This window comes from Nilaparvata lugens, chromosome 2 (genome assembly GCF_014356525.2).
Source record: "Nilaparvata lugens isolate BPH chromosome 2, ASM1435652v1, whole genome shotgun sequence".
Taxonomy (NCBI): Eukaryota; Metazoa; Arthropoda; class Insecta; order Hemiptera; family Delphacidae; genus Nilaparvata; species Nilaparvata lugens.
The window spans coordinates 83,011,632-83,035,661 of record NC_052505.1 but is presented as its reverse complement, the minus strand read 5'-3'; the positions used below and the strand labels follow the sequence as shown (position 1 = coordinate 83,035,661).

Sequence of the window (24,030 nt, the reverse complement as noted above, 5' to 3'; positions counted from 1 at the left end):
GGAGTTTTTTTAATACATTCAGTATATCATTGGCTTTGTTCTAATATGCGTTTTTTCGCGACTAATGCCAAAATAAACAAGTTATCGAATTTACAAAAAGTTACTTTTTTATTTATGAACGATATGGGGAATAAAATGTTTTAGTTTGGAAAGATGCAATTATTGTATTGTATGTGTGACATTTGCTGTACATTGTGACGGAGGTAATGCTTCTGAAGACCTCAGAAGCGGTTACATTAAAACTTATTCTATTCTATTCTATTCTTTAAAGGTACACATACCAGCGGCTATTATTGTGTCTATAAAAGAAGTTTAAGCATCAACTTTATTCATCAAGAACAGCGCTACAAGTTGCTATGGACTTGAAGTCTATAGAACGAACATTGAATGTGAAAAAAGAGTTTAAAATGTATAAAAATGTATTTTTTGAGATTTTCAAAAACAAAGTTGACGCAATTTTTGCTATATTGAAGAGGAGACTTGCATATTTCTCTCAAATTTTTCTGACCAGTAGTTTTTGTAGGGTATGTGTACTATCTGTCTCAAAAAAGTGACTTTTGAAGCCCTATTGTTAGCTAACAGAAGCTGATAAAATATTTCAATTGCATAGATTATGTCCTAAGAACCTGTCCAATAGATTAGAAAAAGGAAAAAAACATTGAATGCACAACCTTAAGCACCCCCTTAGTATTGAATTACTTATTATTCGTTCATTCATATATACTCGTCTAAAAATCATACAGCTTGTTAGAACTTTGCATAATATTCTGCTAAGCTATCACGATGTGAATGCTATTCGATGAATAAACAATACCATAATCACAGTCTCTCTTATTGGAGATTGTGTTTTCCAAATTAAGGTTCAGAGCAGTTTTGGGCGAATGCCTGTTGTTTTTACCTGGATTGTATTTGTATATTATCAAATAAATAATTTTGTTTTGTTGCAGGACTCCACCATCAAGGGATATTCAGGGTATCTGGTTCTCAGGTTGAAATCAACAACTTCAGAGAGGCGTTCGAGAGGGGGGAGGATCCCCTGGCTGACGTCACTGATGCGTCAGACATCAACTCGGTGGCCGGCGTCCTCAAGCTCTATCTCCGCGAACTCCGAGAGCCTCTCTTCCCAATCATCTATTTTGAACAGTTCATGGAATTGGCTCGTGAGTGCAATAATTGCAATTCAACTCTTTCGTTATACTACTGTTATAGAACACTGACGTTTATTATGATGCTCACTGCAGACCTTATTTCAGAAAAGATAGGATTTTTACAGTAGTATCCCTCTATATTTACAAGATGATTCTATACACATTAAAAGGTATGAAACGGTTAGGCAATGTAGAAACAATATACATAAACATAACACAAGAGGAAAAAAACGATTTTGACCTACCACACAGTAGGCTGCTGAAAACGCAGAGACACCCACAAACACAGGGTCTTCGCTTTTATAATTGCCTGCCACTTGAGATAAAAAGTATAGAACAGTCTAAACTATTCAAGCAAGCTCTTAAAAAATATCTTTTAGACAATCGACTCTATTCACTGAAGAAATTTCCAGTAAAGAGTGTGATTGACAAGTAGTGACTTCCTTGACGTGTCCCTCATCCTTGTGATGTAGGTGGTGAATAAAAATAAAATGAAATGAAATGAAATCAGTTTTGAATGCTGGTATAAAATTGGATTTTAATAAAAATCTTCTGTCTTGAAATCTTCATATCAATCATTTTTGAAGCTATTGAGATTTGCTCAATAGAATAATTGATTCTTTTCAATGAGATGAATAAGAATTACTAAAATGTATTAGACGTGGATGTTCAAAATTATGATTTGTTGTATTTGTTTTAATACTGTAACTTTTAAAATAAATTATTGTAATAGTTTTCTTCTTGTATTACAGATTATACAATGAATTGAAGATTTTCACATCTAGAAGCAGATTGCTTCAGCATATGTCACTATAATCTGTAATGAGTCTAGAGCCAGGACCTCCTATATACTACCTCCTATGTAGGAAGTCCTGCTAGAGCCTATAACTATTTTCCAGACTTGGTGCTATGAAATTTCAGATCCAGAAAAATTAAATTCATCTGATCGTAGATAAAGCATAACTCAAGCAAACCTAAAATGTCTGTATTATAACATAATATTATCATGTGAAATAAATTCTGCAGAAATTGTTTGCATTGTTCCAATCTTATACTTGGCTTGCATGTTTCATTTTCTTAATTTCATTTTCTTGTTTTCAGAATTGGAGTCGAAGCAGGAATTTGTGATGCGAATGAAGGATCTCGTCCAAAGTTTACCACGTTGTGTAGTTATAGTCATGCGTTACCTCTTTGCTTTCCTCAATCAGTAAGTAATTATTTTTAATAGATAAAGCTCTACTAACCCTCCTTTTTTCATCTTACTTCTTACTTTGAATATACATATTTTTCATCCTATACCCCTTTACCAACTTTCGGAATCCAACCCAAATATTTATTTATTTATTTATTCATTCATAAATGGAGACAACGGGGGTCAAATCTGTCTCCTTTACATATTTGTACAATAAAATATTGAGATTAAAAAAAAAGAAGAAAAAAATAGTCCAATAGTTCAGAAAATATCGTTCTTTTCTAATCGTATTAGTTGTACCATAGGGAAAGGATAAGCGCAAGTAAAGACTATTTGTTTGTCTCTGGTTATACTGAATCGTTGCTAGATATTTAATGAAGTGCGATTTCATTTTCTTTTTAATTGTAATGTTATAATATCAAATATGTCATTTAGGCTCGTACTGGAGTTTGTCTGTGAGTCTTTCTATGTTTTTATCAAATAAATAAATAATAATTTCTCTGAATGCCAATCATTCGCATCCACAGCAAGTTTATTTACAAATAGATACATAATTATAGTACAGATATCAAATTCAAGAGGTTGGTAGAAATAATTTCAATCCTAATCATGATACCCCACTATAATAATAAAGTACATGTTATAATAAGTTAGTTGAATAGTTGTTCACCTATAATATAAAATCCAGTTATCCTTTATATAGTAATCGTAATAATAATTTCAATCGTTATCTTTCCTATGCATTTTCATTATCTTTCCTATTCTATTTGAATTGATGTGATATGATATAGATTGATAGATCAATCACAGAAATGTACAAGAAAAACGATTTAATGTGCTTAATAAAGCTTCATCTTGAACTGAAGTTTAGCCAATTGTTGAAGAATTAATGAAAGTTCAGTGTCTTGTCCAACACCGTTTATAAGAAAAGTACAGTACATTCATTTCAAAAACATAAAAGTAAGACATTAGAGTAAGTTCCTACTGTCTGATGATGACCAACAACAGGTCGAAACAATCGTCACTACTAATGTAAGTGCATTTTCACTCCATAAGTGTTTTTAAAATTCAAGTTTAACATTAAAGTCCCGAATTCTTTGTTTTCTAACTGTACTTATCTTATTTATTGACTGTGCTTGTCAATTCTTTGTTATAAGATTGTACTTAATTTTAAAAATAAAAAGTTGATTCTTTAAATTTCTGGGATGTCACTTTTCTCACTACAACCCTAATTGATGATTCCTCCCTACTGAGTTTACTACAACAACTAATCTGTATATTTTGCTCGACAGCTTATCAGAATACAGTGATGAGAACATGATGGACCCATACAATCTAGCGATATGTTTCGGACCAACCCTGGTGCCTGTGCCTGAGGACAAGGACCAGGTTCAGTATCAGAACCAAGTCAACGAACTCATCAAGAATATTATTCTATTCAACGACGAAATCTTCCCATTGAACGATTTTGGTGGCACTGTGTATGAGAAATACATATCGAGAGAGCCCGATGACAAGTGAGTATCTATTCTAGTATATAAGAATTTAAAACTCTAAGTGCTGGTTGCACAACAGCCGGTTAAATTTTAACCGTGATTAGTTCCACGAGAACCAATCAGAGAAGCCGTCTTATCAAGAAGGCCTTCTCTGATTGGTTCTCGTGAAATTAATCACGGTTAAAAATTAACCGGCTGTTGTGCAACCGGCACTTAGTGTCGGTTTCCGAGCTCGGGATTTAGGTAAGTTCTAGACTTTAAACAGCTGGAGTCAGAAAATTGGCTTTCCGAAACGTGGCCTAGTCGTAGTAATAGTCAAAGTCGCGGTTTAAATTAAATTTCGAAAACTAGAGAATTGAATACAAAATTAAATAAAGAGAAAATAGTGTAAAGTTTCAGCTATTTTGAATTATTTAGGAATGTTTTATTTCGTCAAGGAAAAACGTTTCCAATTATAGAAATGAGAAAAGGTTATTTTGCTGCAATTATTTACTGCGACTACGCCCCGTTTCGGAAAGCCAATTTTCTGACTCCAGCTGTTTAAAGTCTAGAACTTAGCTAAATCCCGAGCTCGGAAACATGCCCTTAATGACTGTTGTTTTTTAATGAAAATTGACCAAATTTTAGAAAAAGTGAAATCATTTGGACTTTTGGTCCAAATTGGACATTATTATGTTACAATAGTCCTATATTTTGGACTTTTAAAATGTTATCTAGATTTGGGAGAGAAATAGTACGAAGAGTTTCCTTAGTTTTTCTCTCCCGGTCAGTGTTTTCTTGTAAAAATAATGAATAATAATAAAAATATTCATTTTTTAATGAATTTACAATAATTCAGGTAAAAACAACAGGCATTCGCCCAAAACTGCTTTAAACCTCACTTTAGAATACACAGACTAGAGGTCATGTAAGAAATGATAACTTCACACACAATTTTTAGTCCTAAAAAATACATGTACTGAAATTTTGAATCTATCCAATCAATCAATTTCTAAATACGAATCCAAACAAAAAACTTTAGTTTATGATTGAGCTCCTTGACCTTCTAGAAAACGGCTTTTTATATTCTCAAAATGTATTAATTCAGGGCTACTCATTTTTATTTATAAAATATAATTATAGTATTTTTTTTTGAAATTAATAAAATAATAGATTAAAAATACAAATTCAAAAGAAGGCTTCATCCGGCAGTGAATCAGGCGATTTTGAAATAACTGTTAAAAATCGATGAAGTTATTAAAAAACTCTTATTTGTATCACCGTAATCTACATAGAAAAGCATTATAATTAAATTTACAATATTGTTCATTTCTTGAAAATTACGTCGGCAAGGTGACGTCCTCTTCTCTCGCAGCTTCCTAACTACGCGTTTGGTAATAAGCCTTCACGGCGAATGCACGTTGTGTATTGCTGCAAGTCTCCATTGTTACTGAAATGCGTTGAGTTGAATATGCGTCTTTTTTTTCTTCAACACTCGACTCTTACACCCACCCCCCTCCTTCAGATCCTTACATTCCACCAGTACACTCTCACTCAGCTGATTCATTCTCAGCGCATCTATGAATGCCAGACGAGAGAAGGACATAACCTTGCTGACGTGAATTTCAAGAAATTAACAATATTGTAGATTAAAAAATAATGCTTTTCTTTATTGATTACGGTGATAAGAATAAAAGTTTTGTTAACAACTTCATCGATTTTTAATATTTCAAAATCGCCCGATTCACTGCCGGACTCTGTATATATTTATTCGTCAGTAGGCCTACTTAGAGTCCTTCAAATTTATATCTTTTAACATTGTACTTTACAATCCATTAATAAAAACAATATAAAAACTTGTAGTACCCTTTATTGGAAACCCTTAAATATTAAATAATAATATAATTATATTAATATTGATATATAAATAATATATAATAAATATATTTTTACTCATATTCATTAAAAGTATTTATTAGTATTATAGGACATAAAAAGTTGCTCATTAGTCTCTAGACTAGATAGCAATCTATCGTTGAATAGAAAAAATATCATTAAACTTTTAATATTTATTTGTATTTTGAAGTTTATTTCAATAAAGGTCTTATTAATTTGTACAAAAATAGCCCATATAAGTGGAGTGTTTTCATCCACATCAATTCTTCAAGTCCTATATTTATACATGTGAAAAGCTGCTTATTCTAATCATCTCCAACATTCTATTTTTCAAGCAATAATTCTATGTTTATTCGAGATAAAAAATTGTGAAACCTATGTTTTTGTTGAAATTTGAAGTCAATAATCACAAATGTAGTATGCGAACATTTCTTTCCGTAATGTTTTTTAAGCAGTAAATTTGATTTCCCTTCTGAGTGGATGGATTTGTGCATAATTCATTTGATTGTTTTCGTTAATGAAATTGAAATTGAGACAGGACCTCCTATAAACCTCCAGGTAAAAAGAGGTCCTGATTGAGACTAGTCCGGAGTGGACTAATTTCTGCTGAATTAGAACCACAATGGTACTTCTCCACTCATATTGTTTGCGCTACTGTAGTCACACCTTTGCTTTCTTTGCAGTCTTTTGCTTTCACTTTAGATATTTCTTGTTATATTTTATTTAGTTTGTTCTAATTGGAAAACTGTGTTCCACAGTGATGTTGGTGATTCACCATCGGACCATGTGCAAGAGGATATGGACTCTGAAGTGTACCCTTCAGAAGATGGTAAGTCTATTCTTGTTTTCCATCCGTCGCTGCTGTCAGGTCGATGAAATTGCGTTGAAATACTGATATAAAAATGTTTAATTCAGATTGTGGCTTATAATTGATCAAATTTTATTTACCGTAGAATATTTATATAAATTGTACAGTACTTCTACAGTCGCTACATTGAAAAACTCTGCTCAAATATAACTTAATTGTAATTTATAATAAAATGTTCATATTAGATTTTATTTTCTTGAAATAACATCAAGGGCCGGATTCCGAGCTCGGGATCTAGCTAAGTTCTAGACTTTAAACAGCTAGTCAGAAAATTGGCTTTCCGAAACGGGGCGTAGTCGCAGTAAATAATTGCAGCAAAATAACCTTTTCCTACAGTTACGTTGAAAAGTGGCCATTGCTGCACTGATTACAGAACGCAAAGAATCACTTTTCCGCTCTAGTGCGGGAAAAATTTTTCTGCACTCCAGATTTGCAACATGGCAACGCAAAATACTTAGTAGGTTATATGGAGCAACAGTGCAGCAAAATCAAAATGAAGTTGGTAACAGTGACTGCTGTGGCTGCTATAGTGAGCAGAGGTGCAACCAAGCACAACGCGCTAATTATTATTCATTATATATTATAACCAACGACAACGAGGACTTTAGGATTTTAGGATTAAGGTTTTTATCAATAATAAAAACATATCAATAATAGTCTCATTTTTTTGACAATCTTTATTCTCTTATTTCTATAATTGGAAACGTTTTTCCTTGACAAAACATTCCCAAATAATTCAAAATAGCTGAAACTTTACACTATTTTCTCTTTATTTTATTTTGTGTTCAGTTGTCTAGTTTTTCTAAATTATTCAAACGTGACTATGACAATGACTACGAGTACGCCCTGTTTCGGAAAGCCAATTTTCTGACTCCAGCTGTTAAAGTCTAGAACTTTGCCAAATCCCGAGCTCAGAAACTAGCCCTAAAGGGTTGAATATTAACCTTGACAATCATATTCCATTCGACTACACAAGTGTGGGATTATCTTTATTGTATCAACCTTTCCATTTATTATATTGGAATACAAAAAGTGGTGTAGAAAATTCTACAAATTTTCACCTCTACTTTACAGTTGGGTTACTATACTTTATACTGTGGGATATTGTACTAACTATACTGTTGGGTTAGACCATACAGAAAAAATAGTTATATATTAGCAACAGTGGTGTATATAAAATATATTTTTGGGGGGCCTAGGTTAATGTTGAGTGATTTTAAGCAACACCCCATGATCCTTTTTTAGTTTTAGTGTTTAGTTTAGTGTTTGTTTAGTTTTTCTAATTTTAGTTTTGCTGCTCATATTCAGAGGGTAATTTGCGCTGAATTCCCTTTTTACTTTACCGTCAGGCCGTCATAAATTCAGATTACTGTACTTTTTTCTGTAACTAATGTACTGATTTTTCTTCATATTCATCATTTGGGGGGGCTTATATACGCCCCTGATTAGGGACAAGCATAGCTATTTTTTCTCAAATGTTATACACTACTCATGTTGAATGTCTGATCAGATATACAAAACCAATCAATTGAATTAGATTTGTTACTGAACTATCTACTTATTGAAAATTTATTTCAGCCAGAATCATCTGCTAATTTGATCTCTAAGGAAAGAAAACTCGATGTAAATTATTAACTGAACTTGAACTTCTTTTGTAAATGTGTAAGTCAAATCTAATAATCATTGTGTCTCACGAGGAATCGTTGTAAATTTTAATTATTCTGATACTTATTGAAAGCACTATTTTCTTGCACTTGAGTTTTGAGTTTTCAATGTCTGCAATTATGATGAGTACAATTCTGTCAGAGTTCCACGCTATCACGGTTGTAAGACAATCACTGTGTTGCTAAATCGATGTTGATTCACGTTTCACATTGTTAAATCATGAATCATTGTTACATCAATTATCTATGGATGATTAAATGTGTATGATTTTGGTTCACTATCAATGGAATTTGTGTGTGGCTTTTCATTCATCCAACAACTGTGCTTAAACAAATATGTGTACTGTTCACAAAATAATTCTATTCAGGCTACCTTTCATTCAATTATAGCCTACCACCGGATTTCATTTTTCATAGCAATTTATGGCGCTATTTGTGTTTATGTACTACTTCCTTCTCACTATTGAAATGTGAAAATTTGGATTGTAAATTTTGCTTTATTTTTTAAATCTTACTTCTAGTTTTATTTCTTTCTTTCTTTATTTATTCTTTTTACAATGGAGCACAAAAATATTTTGATTCGATATCAGTTGGGAGTCCGGCCCCACAATATGTCAAATCAACAATCAATCGATATCCAAGTGTATATTGATGTTTCTTTACTATGATTCCCAAATTGAATTCCTTATGCTTATTGGATATGATTATTCTCAGATATCCAACCACTCCTTACCAAGGTCTATAAATAAATAAAGGTTTCCATAGACCTTGGTCCTTAACAATATGCTAATATATATTCTCTATCCTCTAAGTCTAAGCTAAATTTCTTTGATATTATTCTGTATAAAGATAGAAATACAATTTAGATCGTCATGATTCCATGATGACTATCTTCCGAGAAAGTTGCAATTTTACACGATTTGGCAACCCTGTAATTTTTTGGATGGAGGGCCAAGTCTCAACTTATTTCACACAGACTATGAAGTAAACTGGATTAAAATAACTATTTTTAGTAGTTGCGCTATAACTGTTCACTGTCAGCTCTCTAGTGAGGTCCACGTTACAATGACAGTGTTTGATTAGCAATGGTATTGCTATCCTTGTCAATCATTCAACAAAGCGGATAGCGCTATCTCTTTCTCGCTTTGCTCTGTTGCCAGATCGTCTTTAAACAATGTAGAATAAATAATTAATTAACAAAATATGTCATCTTAATTATGAAAATTCATTATAAAATTATTGAAAAATATAATTTCTTGCTTTATAAAATATAATTGATTATTTTAATCACGAATGAACCGTTGATATTACATCAATAAGCCTGTACCAGTTACCGTCTATAGAAGGCATTGGCAAGACAGAGGATTGACAACGTTTTTCTCCTATCTTTCTCCACTGCCATTATAACGTGGACCTCACTATATAATTCGTACTGCTGTTCTCTATCCATGAATCTATAACTTTGGTTTTTAAAACGAAATGTTTATTTTTCAGAAACTGAAAGCTTAGAAGCTACCGCACAATTTGATTTTATCGCTCGTTCTGAAAGGGAATTGAGTTTGCGCAAAGGAGAGCACGTGACTCTGTACTCACAGGTGTCCAATGACTGGTGGAGAGGGAGTGTTAATGGAAAGGAAGGACTGATACCCGACAAATACATCCTACTAAAAATGAAGTAAGTGCCGTATCTTCACTTGTCAGGAGTTATTAATGTTTTTATAAATTATTCTCAAAATTATAATTCAGCTTAGCCAGTGTGAACATTCTGATCTCTAAGCCCTATTCATTCATCAACACTTCATTTACATGTGAATGTGGAAGCAATCCAGCTGCTCAATATACATGGAATAAGAAGGTTACGCGATTAGGTGCCACCTCGACTACTTGACACCCCGACTACTTGACATCCCGACTAATTGACACCCCGACTAATTGAAACCCCGACTACTTGACACCTCGACTACTTGACACCCTGACTACTTGACACCCCAACTACTTGACACCCCAACTACTTGACACCTCGGCTACTTGACACCCCGACTACTTGTCCCCATTTAAAACCGGTTTTTAGGGGACAAGTGGACGTGAGTCGGGGGGGGGGACACCCTGTCGCTAGGTTGCGAGGTGTCAAGTTGTCGTTTACGGTCATGACTAGTCTTCACCTCCGGTCCTGTAGGTGTCAAGAAGTTGGGGTGACAACTTGACGGCAATGGTATATTTTTACGAGGGTACAAGTAGTCGTCTACGGTCACGACAACCTATCCCCTCGACTCCACTCCACAAGAAATCACCGGCTGGCTCTTCATTTGAAAGTTGGAAAATAAAGCCTAACTATCAAGTTCTATATGAAAAGGTATTAAGATTCCTAATTTTGTGCTAGCGCAAGTGTATATAAATAATTATTTATCCTCATATTAATTACCAGACTTCATGTAATTACTCAGTTGATAACCAGACTGATAGCTTCATCTGCCATATCATTGATGGATGAAAATTTGACTGTCATAGCATTAGGCACAATAATTTACTCGTAAACGGTGCGTCTGACGGGAAAATATAACTGAACAAAATGGGCCCGTTCTGTGTACATGGAATGTGGTAAATTGACCGATTCACAATTTACCAAGTAAAAAGCTCCATGTTCCATGGGAGGAATTTTGACAGATTCTGTTCCAGAATCCTGTTCCAGCTACAACTTTCTGCCCCACAGTCGAAGTGTGGTAAATTGTCCGACCTGGTACAGTTCCAACAGGTTCCAACTATCTGAGCTCTGATTGGTCGATTATTGTAGTCTGCTTGCTTCTCTGCGCATGCGCTGATAGTTTGTTTTACCATAGCATAGAATACATAACCAACAATATGATGTTTGATAACCATTCATTAAATGAATTTTTATCGATAGAAAATTTGAGAGTAATGGAATAAAATAAATTTACACTTTTCTAGACGGTAGGTTTGTAAAACAGCCTTTCTTCATTCACGCAGCTAGTAAACGACACAGTTTAGTGTAAATCAACTTTATAAGTGCGCGCCAAAAGCTTGAACTAATGATTTTGAAATGGCGTTCCATGGGAACATTTTGCACTAGTCACGTGATGGAACAATTTACGATTGGAACTGGAACAATTTACGATTGGAACTGGAACAATTTACTGTACACAGAACGTACACAATGTGTTTAGAAATTGTGTTCTACATCTCGTTCAGTCATCAAAAGGGCTTATTATTCATTTTTTTATGTTTTCAACAAACTCGAAAAAAATTGTCCTAAAAAATAGCAAAGACGTGCTTTTGACGGGAAAATGTTACTGAACCAAAAGTGCATAGAATTCAATTCCACATCATAACCAGTGATAAAAATTGCTTGATCCCTCCTCCCTACGCCGCGTGGGTGTAAGTTGTGCCAACTGGTGCTCTGTAGGTGATAAGTAGTCAGGGTGACACCTTGACACCAACGTGCAAGGTGTCATGTAGACGTGAGCCATCCTCGTCTACTTGTCACCTTTCTGAGGAGGTGACAACTAGTCGGGGGGGACACCCTGACGCGAGGGTGCGAGGTGTCAAGTTGTCGTTTACAGTCATGACTAGTTGGCACCTCCAGTCCAGTAGGTGTCAAGTTGTCGGGGGGTGTCAACTTGACGGCAATGGTATATTTTTACGAGGGTACAAGTAGTCGCCTATGGCCAAAATGACCAGGTGTCAAGAATAGTCGGGGTGACAACTAGACGGCGACCCAATAAGAAGACTTCAACGCAGAAAGCTAGACGAATTAGTTCAGTGCTAAAATGTTCAAGTGAAAGTGCAAGAGCAGAGTATCATGTGAATGAGTGGAAAATAACCTTCAATTTAGTCCATAACCAATACCGAATGCTGAATGAATGTGTCTTTCCATCAAAAATATTGTTATTAATTTAAATCGAAATAAGAATGTCACACGAATTAGTTTAGCGCTAAAATGTTCTAGTGGAAGTGCAAGAGCAGAGTATCATGTGAATGTATGGAAAATAACCTTCAATTTAGTCCATAACCAATACAGAAGGCTAAATGAATGTGTCACTCCATCAAAAATATTGTTATTAACTCAAATCGAAATAAGAATAGGTTTAAGGGCCTAACCACACAAGATGTTCTTAGACGAGTTGACAGGTCATGACAGGACATAAGCTCTCCAATAGGCTGATTCGAGAGACCTTCCTCTCGATACGCCAACCCAATAAGCCAATCGGAGCTGCACCTTCTTCTCCACGGGTGAGAAGCTGGGTTTTGGGTTGGACACTGCAGGCTGTCTATCGAACGATTACACTGTTTTTGCCAATTATTATATTCTTCTTTCTTCATTCGGCGCTACAGCCCTAGGTGAGCCCTGGCCTCCTTCACAACACGCCTCCATTCTTCTCTGTTCATGAATCTTTCTTTCCACCCTCTCACCCCCATCTTTCTCAGGTCATCCATCAGTTGGTCCACCCACCTGTTCCTTGGCCTACCTTTTTTTCGTCTGCTGTGCAACTTGCTATTGAATACATTATATTACTTTAATATTACATTATGTAGGTGATGATGTAATTTGGTTGATGTTATTTTCAGGGATGAGGACAGAGAGAAGATGGAGCTGTTCAAGTCGAGCTCTTCGGATGAGTCGATGCGACGGCGAGCTTCGAGCTCGAATGACTCTGTGCTGTCGGGGGCGTCGAGCTCGCACTCGCCCCTGCTGGGGGCCACGCCCCCCTGGCCCCCCATCCTGCCCCCCTCGCACCACTCCGCCTCCGTCGCTTCCACCGTCGCCACTCAGGAGGTACTTGAGACAACTGTCTAGCCAACGATGCTGCTTATGCATTGCCTCAAATGCGATTATTTATTTTGTAGATAGTTTGATTTTTTATGTCTCCGAACAAATGAAAAACTAATAAAATAATGAACGTTACACTTCAACTAAGTTGAAACAGGCCTATCTTATTTTGTAGATATTTGATTTTTTATTCATCAAAACAAGTGAAATAAGTTAGAAGTTACACTTTGATCATTCTGTACTTGAACTAAATTGAAACAGGCCTCTCTTATTTTGTAGATACTTTGATTTTTATTCATCAAAACAAGTGAAATAAGTTAGAAGTTACACTTTGATCATTCTGTACTTGAAATAAATTAAAACAGGCCTCTTTTATTTTGTAGAGAATTTTATTTTTATTCATCAAAAAAGTGATATAGGTTGGAAGTTACACATTGATAATCCTGTACTCCAACTGGTCTCTCATTCACAGCCAAAAATGTGATTAATTATCTTGTAGATACTTTTTATGTCTCAAAACAAATAAAATTATTATTTACATATAACTAACTTACCTCTTCCGCTTCTTGATACAGTTCTCTAGCGTTTAGCAATTCCACTTTTGAAAGCTGATCTATGTTTCTCTTGCAATCCTGCTTTACAAATTGCGCTTCAACTATAGGTTGAAACATAGCCTGAATGAAATAGTCTTTTTTGTAGATACTTTCATTTTTGATATCTTGAAACCAATGAAATAATATGGAATACATACGGGATGAAGATTCATAATATAATAATCATGTCCTTCAAACAGGTTGGATCAGATCCATTTTTTCTATAGATCCATTGAAATCAGCTCATACATTTTGTAGATACTTTGTTGAAATGGAGGATTTTTTTGTAGGTACGTTCTTTGTTCTTAGAAGATTGTTGAAAACTGATTGCAAACTTTAATACTGATGAAAATATGGTAATTTACCAACCGGTATTGCTGCAGTAACACTGATCATATTTCAATCAATTCTCTCTTCTCTCTACTATATGTTATTCCAATATATTATTATTAATTTCATCTACAATAGAGCTAATCTGTAAACTTTAGTGCACATAAATTCTTAAAAACAGAATTTCCCATTAATGTCGAGCGCTTAGCTCTAGGGACAAACTAATTCCGCTAGATCGCTCCAGGTGTACTATTCACTTGCTGCCCGAGCATAGCAGGCGTAAAACCGGGCTTTAAAGGTACACATACCAGCGGCTATTATTGTGTCTATAAAAGAAGTTTAAGCATCAACTTTATTCATCAAGAACAGCGCTACAAGTTGCTATGAATTTGAAGTCTATAGAACGAACATTGAATGTGAAAAAAGAGGTTGAAATGCATAAAAATTTAATTTTTTTCAGATTTTCAAAAACAAAGTTGACGTAATTTTTGCTATATTGAACAGGAGACTTGCATATTATTCTCAAATTTTTCTGACCAGTAGTTTTTGTAGGGTATGTGTATGTGTACCATCTGCCTCAAAAAAGTGACTTTTGAAGCCCTATTGTTAGCTAACAGAAGCTGATAGAAATATTTCAATTGCATAGAAAACGTCCTAAGAGCCTGACCAATAGATTAGAAAAAGAAAAATAAATTTTTTGAAAAAAAAAATATTGAATGCACAACCTTAAAATGCTACCTCCTTTTATCAAGGTACTATTCATTTTGTATTTTTATTTGACAAATTCAGTGACTTAATTCTCGTGAGGTCAATTATTGTTGATTTTCAGCTTGTAGAAAGCAACTACAGTATTTGCTATTTCGATATAGTATTTCTACAGTATTTATGTAATTATTTTTTATTAGATAATTTATCTAATAATTCAATTTCTATGGAATGAGAAAAGGAATATAAACAAAATTATTTCATAGAACCATTAATCAGGTCTCAAATAATAATTATTATTTGAAAATTTAGATTAACTGATAACGTTATCATGAATGAATAATACAGTATACAGATGGAAATTACTTAGATATTGCAACTATTCAAATGCTAATGAATTAATTTGTATTATTATTATACGAAAATCCAAGTTTAATGCTGTAATTCACCCCGAAGACTTCTGCTACTGCAAATATTGACAACAGGGTAAACAGCTAGATGGAAATCTAGTTTTTGAATTGTAGCGCTCATCGATTTTCTAGCTGTTCACCATGTTGTCAATATTTGCAGTAGCAGAAGTCTTCGGGGTGAATTACAGCATTTAATTAAGATTTTCGTATAATAATAATAATAATTAATAATAATACAGTAATTCGCGTGTAGCATTAGGAAAGATGTTACAACTGCAAGGAATACTTATAAAATCCACAATGTTTTGTAATTAAAACTACATAATTCATACTTCATTCTAAAATGTACTGATTCTCGGTTTTAAACATTACAACGACCACTCGATACATTGGAATTGGCAATCTAGAAATTTAAAGTTAATTACTTAATTTATTATAACAATTTTGAAGACCCTTCTCATTCTAAAAGTAGGGTTCAATTAAAACACTTGAGAATAATCTCCCAATTTCAAACTAAATAAAAATGTGTAAAACAGATCATAGTTAGAACTTAACTTAAGCTAATTATTTGTTTTGAACTATTTTTGACGACACTACAGTAGTCAAAACGAGTTATTAACTTGCAGTTCGTCATGGATAGAGAAATAGTTGAGTATTAAGCTAATTCGTTGAAATTTTCTCAAAACGAAACCTACCAACGTCAACTGAATTTATGACCTAGTTTAATTAAATCCCAATAATTCTTCTAGGAGTATGAAAGCTTTAGATAACTTATCTTTTACATTAACATCAATGAATGAAATATTTTCTTTTCTATTTCATCCCTCTTCTCTAGTCATACATGCTCTCTGTATTTAATAGTAAAGAATTCATTCTCCTAATTAAACGCAATACAGAGATATTCAAATTTATGAAAATTTTTGATGAATCTTGTTTCTATCAGAATATTGAGTGTTGGAAATTGTCTATTTATATATCAAATCTTGCTTTCAAACAACAGGTATTTATTCAAAGAATAAAATGTCTCTGTAGGTGTTGAGTTGTTATTGGATTATAAATTTTATTTTCAATAATTCATTCTCATCAAGTCATTTTTCCCACTAACTTTCCGGTGATAGAATGTCTTATGAAAATTTTAACTTGAGAGTAATTAGTTGACAACTTTGACCCATTCTCTGCTAAATATAAAATATAGCAAGTTTTTATGTCAGATATCATGGGTATTTTCTCGTCTATATCAGAAAATTTTCATCCAAAAACGTTACATTAAAAGCGAGTTTTTCAGTTTTTTGATAAATTTGAAAGAACCATTATTAAATGTATAGTATTTTTGGATCTCTCTGATATTATAAACTACTTCCAGTAATTAAATTATTGATATTCTTTAAATTGAAATTATTTTGTGCTCGTTTTTCCTTGAATTACTTGTTTGATTGATGTGCAATTTATTCAAGACTTATTGAATAAAATATGTTTACATCACTCATCACAATATATTCCTCAACTCAATGCTTCAGTCATTGAATTTATTTTTATCAATAGATGAACTACTTTTAATGTCTGTTTATATTAATTTAATGTAATAATTATCATTGAAGTTTGTATAATTTAGTTTTTATTTTATAGAACATTATTATTTAAGAGCTTTATAACAAGATCCAGTATCAGTTAGAATCTTATTAGTCCTAGTGGTTCCACCAATATAGATTTCTAGATGAATTCCTATTCATTAGATTATTGAATCCTATGGATTTTGTTGAAATGGATTTTCAATTGTTTTGAATATAATAAATGAAAATATATTCAATCTCAAAAGACTTTTATTTTACTTTCAGCATTTCGTTTACTTTAATTATATTTCAATTCAGTTCTCTAGTTTACTTTATTGAGAACATGATGAACATTGGCTCTCCTATTGAATATTTGAGATGAGAATCTCCAGGAGTCGGATGATAAGTAATGTTTGATTCGAATTCAATAATATTGTATAGAGTATTGGTGGCTTGTATCAAATTCATGACTCATTCTGTTAAGAGGTATGGGAGGTTAACATTTTCAAGTGGTGATGTTTAACGCACTGTTTTTATTTGCACTAATTTATATACATTACAGCTATTATTGAAGATCTCTTTTGTAAATATATTATTAATTTGGGGTGTTCTTAAAAGTCAGCTCTATTGTCTTCTGTTTTGAACAGGTGATGGGAGAACAATTGCTTGTAAAAGATGCCACTAGTGAAGATACTTTAAACAAGGGACCCTCACGTGTTAGTAAGATTGTTAACATCAAATTCTGATTTCTGTTTTCAAATTATTTGGTTGATTTTCGATTGCTGTAGGATTTTGTCGCTTGATACTGTAATTGTAATTTTGTCTGCACGTTTGTCAAATTTCACTCAAGCTTCAAGGCTTTCACATTATATGTTGCTGATAATTATTCACTATTGTTACAAATTTGCTTTCGTATAATTCACCGATGTTTCAAATCAAATTTGCTTTCGAATCAATATAAAGTAGTTTTTGGTTGTAGTGGATGTATATATGTTGGTAACTCTTATTTCCATTAGAACTCCGATATCTGGGTTCCACAAAAATATGACGGTTCCACACAAATTTCAATCTCCGAACATGAAAAGAGAATCAGTGATTTATTCATTCAAACAAAACGGAGAAATATCAATGAGATGTTATATTAAACTATAATTTACGTTTGGCTATCGTTATTGTTATTAGCCTACATAAAATGTCTGTTATATTATGTCGCATGCAGTATTTTGTCCATATTAACATCCATTCATGGTGAAGGAACTGTTTTTTTACTGGTAGTGTATTATTCGTATGTATTATCTACATGTTTCTGAATTGTAAACTCCTTAACTCTGCGTCTAAATGCGTTTTGTTTTCAACCATTACCTGGACTAACATCTAGGCCCACATCAAGTATGGGACTTTGATCGGGTTCTAATCTGTGGTGAATGATAGTCTAGTTTTTGTGAATAATAATTTTAAAACACCCAGTCATTTCAATGGGCAAGAATGTTTGGCTTCCTGTTTTCTTTTCTATGTAGCCGCAGTTTTTTTGTATAATATCAATGTTGCTTTTGACTGGCACATTTATTCTTTAAATTATTAGTATGTTTTTTGAAAAAAAGTTCAATTTTAAGGTGAGTAACCAATACTAATTCTTTTGAAGTTTTCTTCTTGTTGGTGGGAATGCTTTTGGTATCAATTATTGTTGCTATGCTATCAATAATATTGACAATGCATAAAACGATAAAAACACATTTTGAAAGCAGAGATTTGCAAGTTGTAGAAGAATTCGCATCTGAATCCTAATAAAACGTAAGTATATGATGGGCTCTTACTTAAATTTCAAGTTTTACCTTATCTTTAAGATTAGATAGATGTTTAATGCATGGAAGTCAACAATTGTTAATCATAGTAGGTTTGAGTCTCTCAGACTTATTTGCTTGTATTCAGTGAAATGGTCAATTTTTATGTGAAAGCTGTCCATACCGTAATTCTGGTATGAAAAAATTATACGAGTTGCTTAAAGTCTGTGAAACAGAGTAATGTATTCTCAGTTCCATCAGAACTATTGTAGCTAAAGATTGAGGAAAAACTCGAATGCAATTTCTACCTTTCTCTCGCTAGAACTAGTTTTCACAAAGAAACGGTCTTATATTTGCATATCACTTCTCCAGAAATTGTTCATATAACATCAGTTTTATTTGTATCGTAATAGTATCTTACGTCACAAGGACGGGAAGGGGCCTTTCGCAGGCGAGAATGATGTTTCGTTCGAGCACTGCAAAAGACATTGACGTCCTAATAATCTAAAGAAGAATAATTATTGAGAAATAGAAAACATTACCTGCTTGTGCTAAACTTACTACATGCATTCTATAAACATAACCTAGTTTACAAATTCCGAATCAGGAATTTTGTGGAAGTTGACAAAACTTCAACCTTGAGCGCTGAAGGCGGTTTTTTTGTAGCAGTTTTGCTGTTCCTATTTCGGAACTAGGAAACGTACTCGACTGTAAAGAAAACATATGGTTTCATTACAGTAGAGTATGCTGTAATGAGAATCATATGTTTATTAAATTTGTTCTGCAAACAGCTGTTTACCGGCTTGATTTCATGCATGGAAAACAGCTGAGATTGAATGACTATGACAAAAATAAATGAATGAATAAATGTTCAAGTTAAACAATGAAACTTATTGCCGGTTTCACCTAGCTCGGTCAAGACATTCGAACAAGTATAGTTTACAACGAGTGCTCTAGAACACATATGACTTCAATGGCGCTAGCTACTATTGATAATTTCAGTGCAAACTTTTGAATCGGTGCCCGGCTTGGAGGCTTGAAGATGTTGAAATGTGTTGACCGAGCTTGGTGAAACCGAGCAATACTGTTTTTCAAGATGGATTAATTGTTTTAAGTAAGAATAATTTTAGAATTTCTAATCCATGTAATGAAATTCGGACTGCTGTGTCATATCTAAAGTATTAAAAAAGTGATCATTGACTATTCGTTATGGAAAGTTAAATTGAAGAGTATTAAATTGATACACTGTTGCTTAAACGTCTATTATATAAAGACATGCAGTCAATTATAATTATTGACATTAGTGAACAGTCAATTAGTTGAAATGGATCAACAAGCAATCATCTTTAGTATTAAATTGTTGGTGAAAATTGAAGAAAGAGCATTCAATTAAAAAATAATAATTTTTAATCTACCTTGAATAATTTTCGAATGTTCATAGCTTCCTTATAACTTTCGTATGGCTTCGGTTACAGGCGATGAGCTGCAACAGTCTTGACTCAGGCAAAGAGTCGGCCAGCGACGAGCAGCTCCTGCGAGGCGACGAGTCACTCGACAACTCGATCCACACCTCCCTCGGTTCGGTCGAGGAGTTCGCAGCCGGCCAGAGGACAGTCGTCGACATGGAGAAGAAGAAGACGCACTGGAAGAGTCAGAGTGTGGGCGAGGTGGGTAACGGGGTGAGCGAAGCACCCACCAACTTCAGCCAGAACAGGGAGCTGTGGCAGAGGAGAGCCGCCTCTCAGACTCATCTGCAGCACCAGCATCTGCAAGTGCATGGTTCGCAGAAGGAGGGCGAGCCAGAGGTCACGCACAAGGATATCCCGTTGCCGGTGTTTCAGCAAGCGGCCACAGATGAGTCGGCTGCCGGCCGCGATCTGCGACAAACGCCCGACCTCGTCATGGACCTGCCTCTAGTCAGCGGCACACCCGACTCCACCGCCGCCGAAAAGACGGGCGCCGAAAGTCCCACCGGACCCGAAAGTCCCGACATGACCACGGCCGCCGAACGCTTCGCCAAACAGAATCAGTGCACTCTCAAGAAGAACACCAAACAGAAGGACTCGAAACCTGAACAGACACCTCCTCCCCTCCAGCCTAAGCCCCCACTCCTCAAGGCCAAGCCTCAGCTGATGCGCAAGCCCGTCCTCCCCCACCCCTCCGCGCAGGTCTCCCCCCAACTCATCAGACGCGACACCACCAACTCCTGACTCAACCATCCCATGCCAAAACAACCTTCTCAACAATAACAAACATGCCTTGCGTCGTCTACCTTTATTTCTACTATTTAGTACTCTAAGGCCTGGTTCCACAAAAGCAACCTTCAAATTTCAATCGTGATTAATTTCAATAGAACCAATCAAAGAAGCTTTCTTTTCGAAAACGCCTCCTCTGATTGGTTCTCGTGAAATAAATCACGATTAAAATATAACCGACTTTTGTGAAACCGGCATTAAGGCTCGGCTTCTAGGACACTTAGGTCTTGTTGCACAAAAACCTGTTAAATTTTAATCATGATTGAATGTCATGAGACACAATCAGAGGCAGTTGTTTTGGATAGAAGACTTCTCTGATTGGTTCTCGTGGCATTTAATCGCGGTTAAAATTTAACAGGCTTTTGTGCAATCGAGCCTTATCAAATATAATGGACCTACAAATCTCCGTTAAATCCATAGGTTTAAAGATCTATCAAAATTGTCCTAAGGATTTTATGTGTACGGTAATTAGGCCCGGATTGGGCCTAATACTATTTTTACCTGTAAGTAGCTCGGGCACATTAATGATTACATAGATTTACTACTACCCTTTTTTACATTTCATTTGCGTCTATAATGAAATATAAAAAAGGGTAGGTCTACTAGTAAACTATTTAATTAAACCTAGAAGTAGCCCTGTAAATGAGCTCGAGTACATATTTTTGAGTGACGACAGTGTTTGGTAAAGACTGATTAAAACTTCTATCTACGGTTGTGAACCAAACCTGAACAACGTTAATATTCTTCCAAGGTGCTGTCTGAAATGTTTTTCGATACTCTTCTATCTCCTAGAATGAAAAATAATATTAAGTATTTTTTTTATTTTTTGATGGAATTTACTTGTCTGTTATCGATGTCACGATCATGGGTTTCATTACCAATCAGTCGGCACGTCCTTGTGTCGGCAAGTTCGTGTCAAGTCATATACTTATGTGGGCATCATCATCAGTTGTATCTTGGAATCATATAGTTCTAATTTTAGAAACTATACTTATATCCTAATGATTCCTTCAAACTCACTTTAACAAGGATAATAACAGTGCCAAGCCGTCATTTTTTCTCAAAGTATTAATTTAATTCGTTACATTAAAATATTATGGAATAACGTTTGGGCAGCACCATATAAATTATCTCAGAATAACTTATTACACATCATACTTAGATACCGTGGTTTGCAGTTCTATATTTTCAATAATAATCTTTTTATATCTATCGAATACAATATATATTGTGGTTATGAATTTTATAGCTGATACTCAAAATAATTATTATTTATCATTACATTTATGTGTACGGTACTTATAATAAGGGTTGTGTGACCATTTTTCTCAATAATATACTATTGATGTCGAATTATATTGGTAATAAATGTGATTTCTCCTGGTAAAACTAATGCTATAAAACGTTTGGACCCCTCCTGAGTAATTAGATACCCTTTGCTCTCCCTCTAAAAAACTGTACAGTATTATTATAACATCAACCCCTGAAGGTAAAAAGTGTTGATATTTTTTATCAAAATTAATACAAAGCTTACAAAAGACTGATTATTTTGTCTATAGATTTTTGTATACTATGAGTGGTATGACTGTATTTTATATTGAAGTTTCTTACAATTAGAATAGTAAATTATCAAAATACTAATATTATTGTCTATGTAATATCCAACGAATGTAATTTTTAAGATGTGAGTTCTAATTAATGGGTTCCTTGTATGAACTTATGTTGGAGAATGAATGATTTTTATTGTTGAGTGATCTGAATATTCGCATCATTGTTACATCTAGTTTATACTATGATATCACGTTTCTTGGTGTTCAAATTTTAATGATTAATTTTCCATTGTATGATACGATAAATTTTTGCAATTAAGAAGCACACCAAATAATGTATAGATGTGAAACAATGTGATTGAGTATTTGTTGAAAATTCAAATAGCTTTTTCATTCGTAACTTGATAAATTATGTATTAATAATCTATTATAATATCTATACAATCCAGTCCTTTGTTAATACGTGGAAAGTAATAATGAATTCAAATAATCATGTGGTTCAAATATTATACTATGATAATAAATACCTAAAATTATGTACTTTGATTTCAGTTTCAATTTACATAATATTATACTGGTCAAATAATACAATTTTCCCGCCAAAAATAATAACATTTTTGTGGATTGATTATTTATTATGCACAATGTTTTTTAATGTTTTTGTTTCTATCATCCATAAATAAAACAAATGTATATTGCTGTAACACATTCATAATAAACTATTATAAATAATTATTCAGTACCGAAACATTGAACATTATTCAAAACTATTCGATATTATACAAAATTAATTGAATGTTTTGCTTTTTTCATTAATTTTATATACAGTTGACTTATTATTGAAGAAATTGTCTATTCTTGAATAAACTCTTATGAACTAACTCGTACATATCAGTTGTTGAATTTATTAATGAAATTTTCCAATTCATTGACTTCCAAGTATTACTTTACTGTACAATTTAGAATTCCTAAGATCCATGAAATACGAAAAATTGAAATTTTCATGTTTATGAAGACATTACCTTGCTCAAAGAAAGTACATGTCTATTGTTATCAATGTCTAACTTTGGTTGATACCTATATTATCATCCTACTTCTAGTTTGAAATATAATAAAATATTTATCTATACTTGAGAAAATTGTTACTTTCCAGTAATAAAGACCAGCTAAGATTTTTAAAGGCACGCAGTATAAGGACGATAAAAGTCTATCCCACTTTTATTTGGGGATACTGCTTTTAAAATGAAAGCTTTCAAACATGTTGTTTTCCTTATCCCGCACATGCTAGTTCCCATATCTTCCGTTTTGAACTCATTTAATTCTTCAACCCTGAAACTTTTTCAGCACTACTGTGATAACGGAGATAATATTCTACATCCAATATTCTGAGATTGAATTAGAAATTCGAGAAAGTTGCAATTTTACACGATTTGGCAACCCTGTATTTTTTTGGATGGAGGGCCAAGTATCAACTTATTTTACACAGACTATGAAGTAAACTGGATTAAAATAACTATTTTTAGTAGTTGCACATAAACGAATTACTATAACTGTTCACTGTCATCTCTATAGTGAGGTTCACGTTATAATGGCAGTGTTTAGTTAGCAATGGTATTGCTATCCTTGTCTATCATTAAACAAAGCGGGTAGCGCTAGCTCTTTCTCACTTTGCTCTGTTGCCAGATCGTCTTTTGAAAATGTAGAATTAATAATTAGAATATTTCATCTCATTCATGAAAATTTATGATGCAATTATTGAAAAATATAATTTCTTCCTTAATAAAATATAATTGATAATTTCAAACGAGAATGAACCGTTAATATTAC

At 33.7% G+C, this 24,030-nt stretch overlaps 1 protein-coding gene across 4 annotated transcripts in view; it reads left to right on the top strand.

Annotated features, from left to right (window-relative positions):
* Positions 1-22,557, top strand: part of LOC111061543 (SLIT-ROBO Rho GTPase-activating protein 1) — a 144,997-nt gene extending 122,440 nt beyond the window's left edge. For 2 of the 4 annotated variants that reach the window (XM_039421931.1, XM_039421932.1), the window contains exons 8-15: positions 948-1,160; positions 2,250-2,355; positions 3,633-3,857; positions 6,470-6,540; positions 9,738-9,918; positions 12,828-13,035; positions 17,265-17,333; positions 19,874-22,557. In XM_039421931.1, coding sequence (XP_039277865.1) covers positions 948-1,160; positions 2,250-2,355; positions 3,633-3,857; positions 6,470-6,540; positions 9,738-9,918; positions 12,828-13,035; positions 17,265-17,333; positions 19,874-20,608 — 1,808 coding nt within the window. In that variant the 3' untranslated portion in view covers positions 20,609-22,557. The remainder of the gene's footprint in view (positions 1-947; positions 1,161-2,249; positions 2,356-3,632; positions 3,858-6,469; positions 6,541-9,737; positions 9,919-12,827; positions 13,036-17,264; positions 17,334-19,873) is intronic. The other 2 variants (XM_039421933.1, XM_039421934.1) reach the window with 2 other exon arrangements.
* Positions 22,558-24,030: the final 1,473 nt, after the last annotated feature.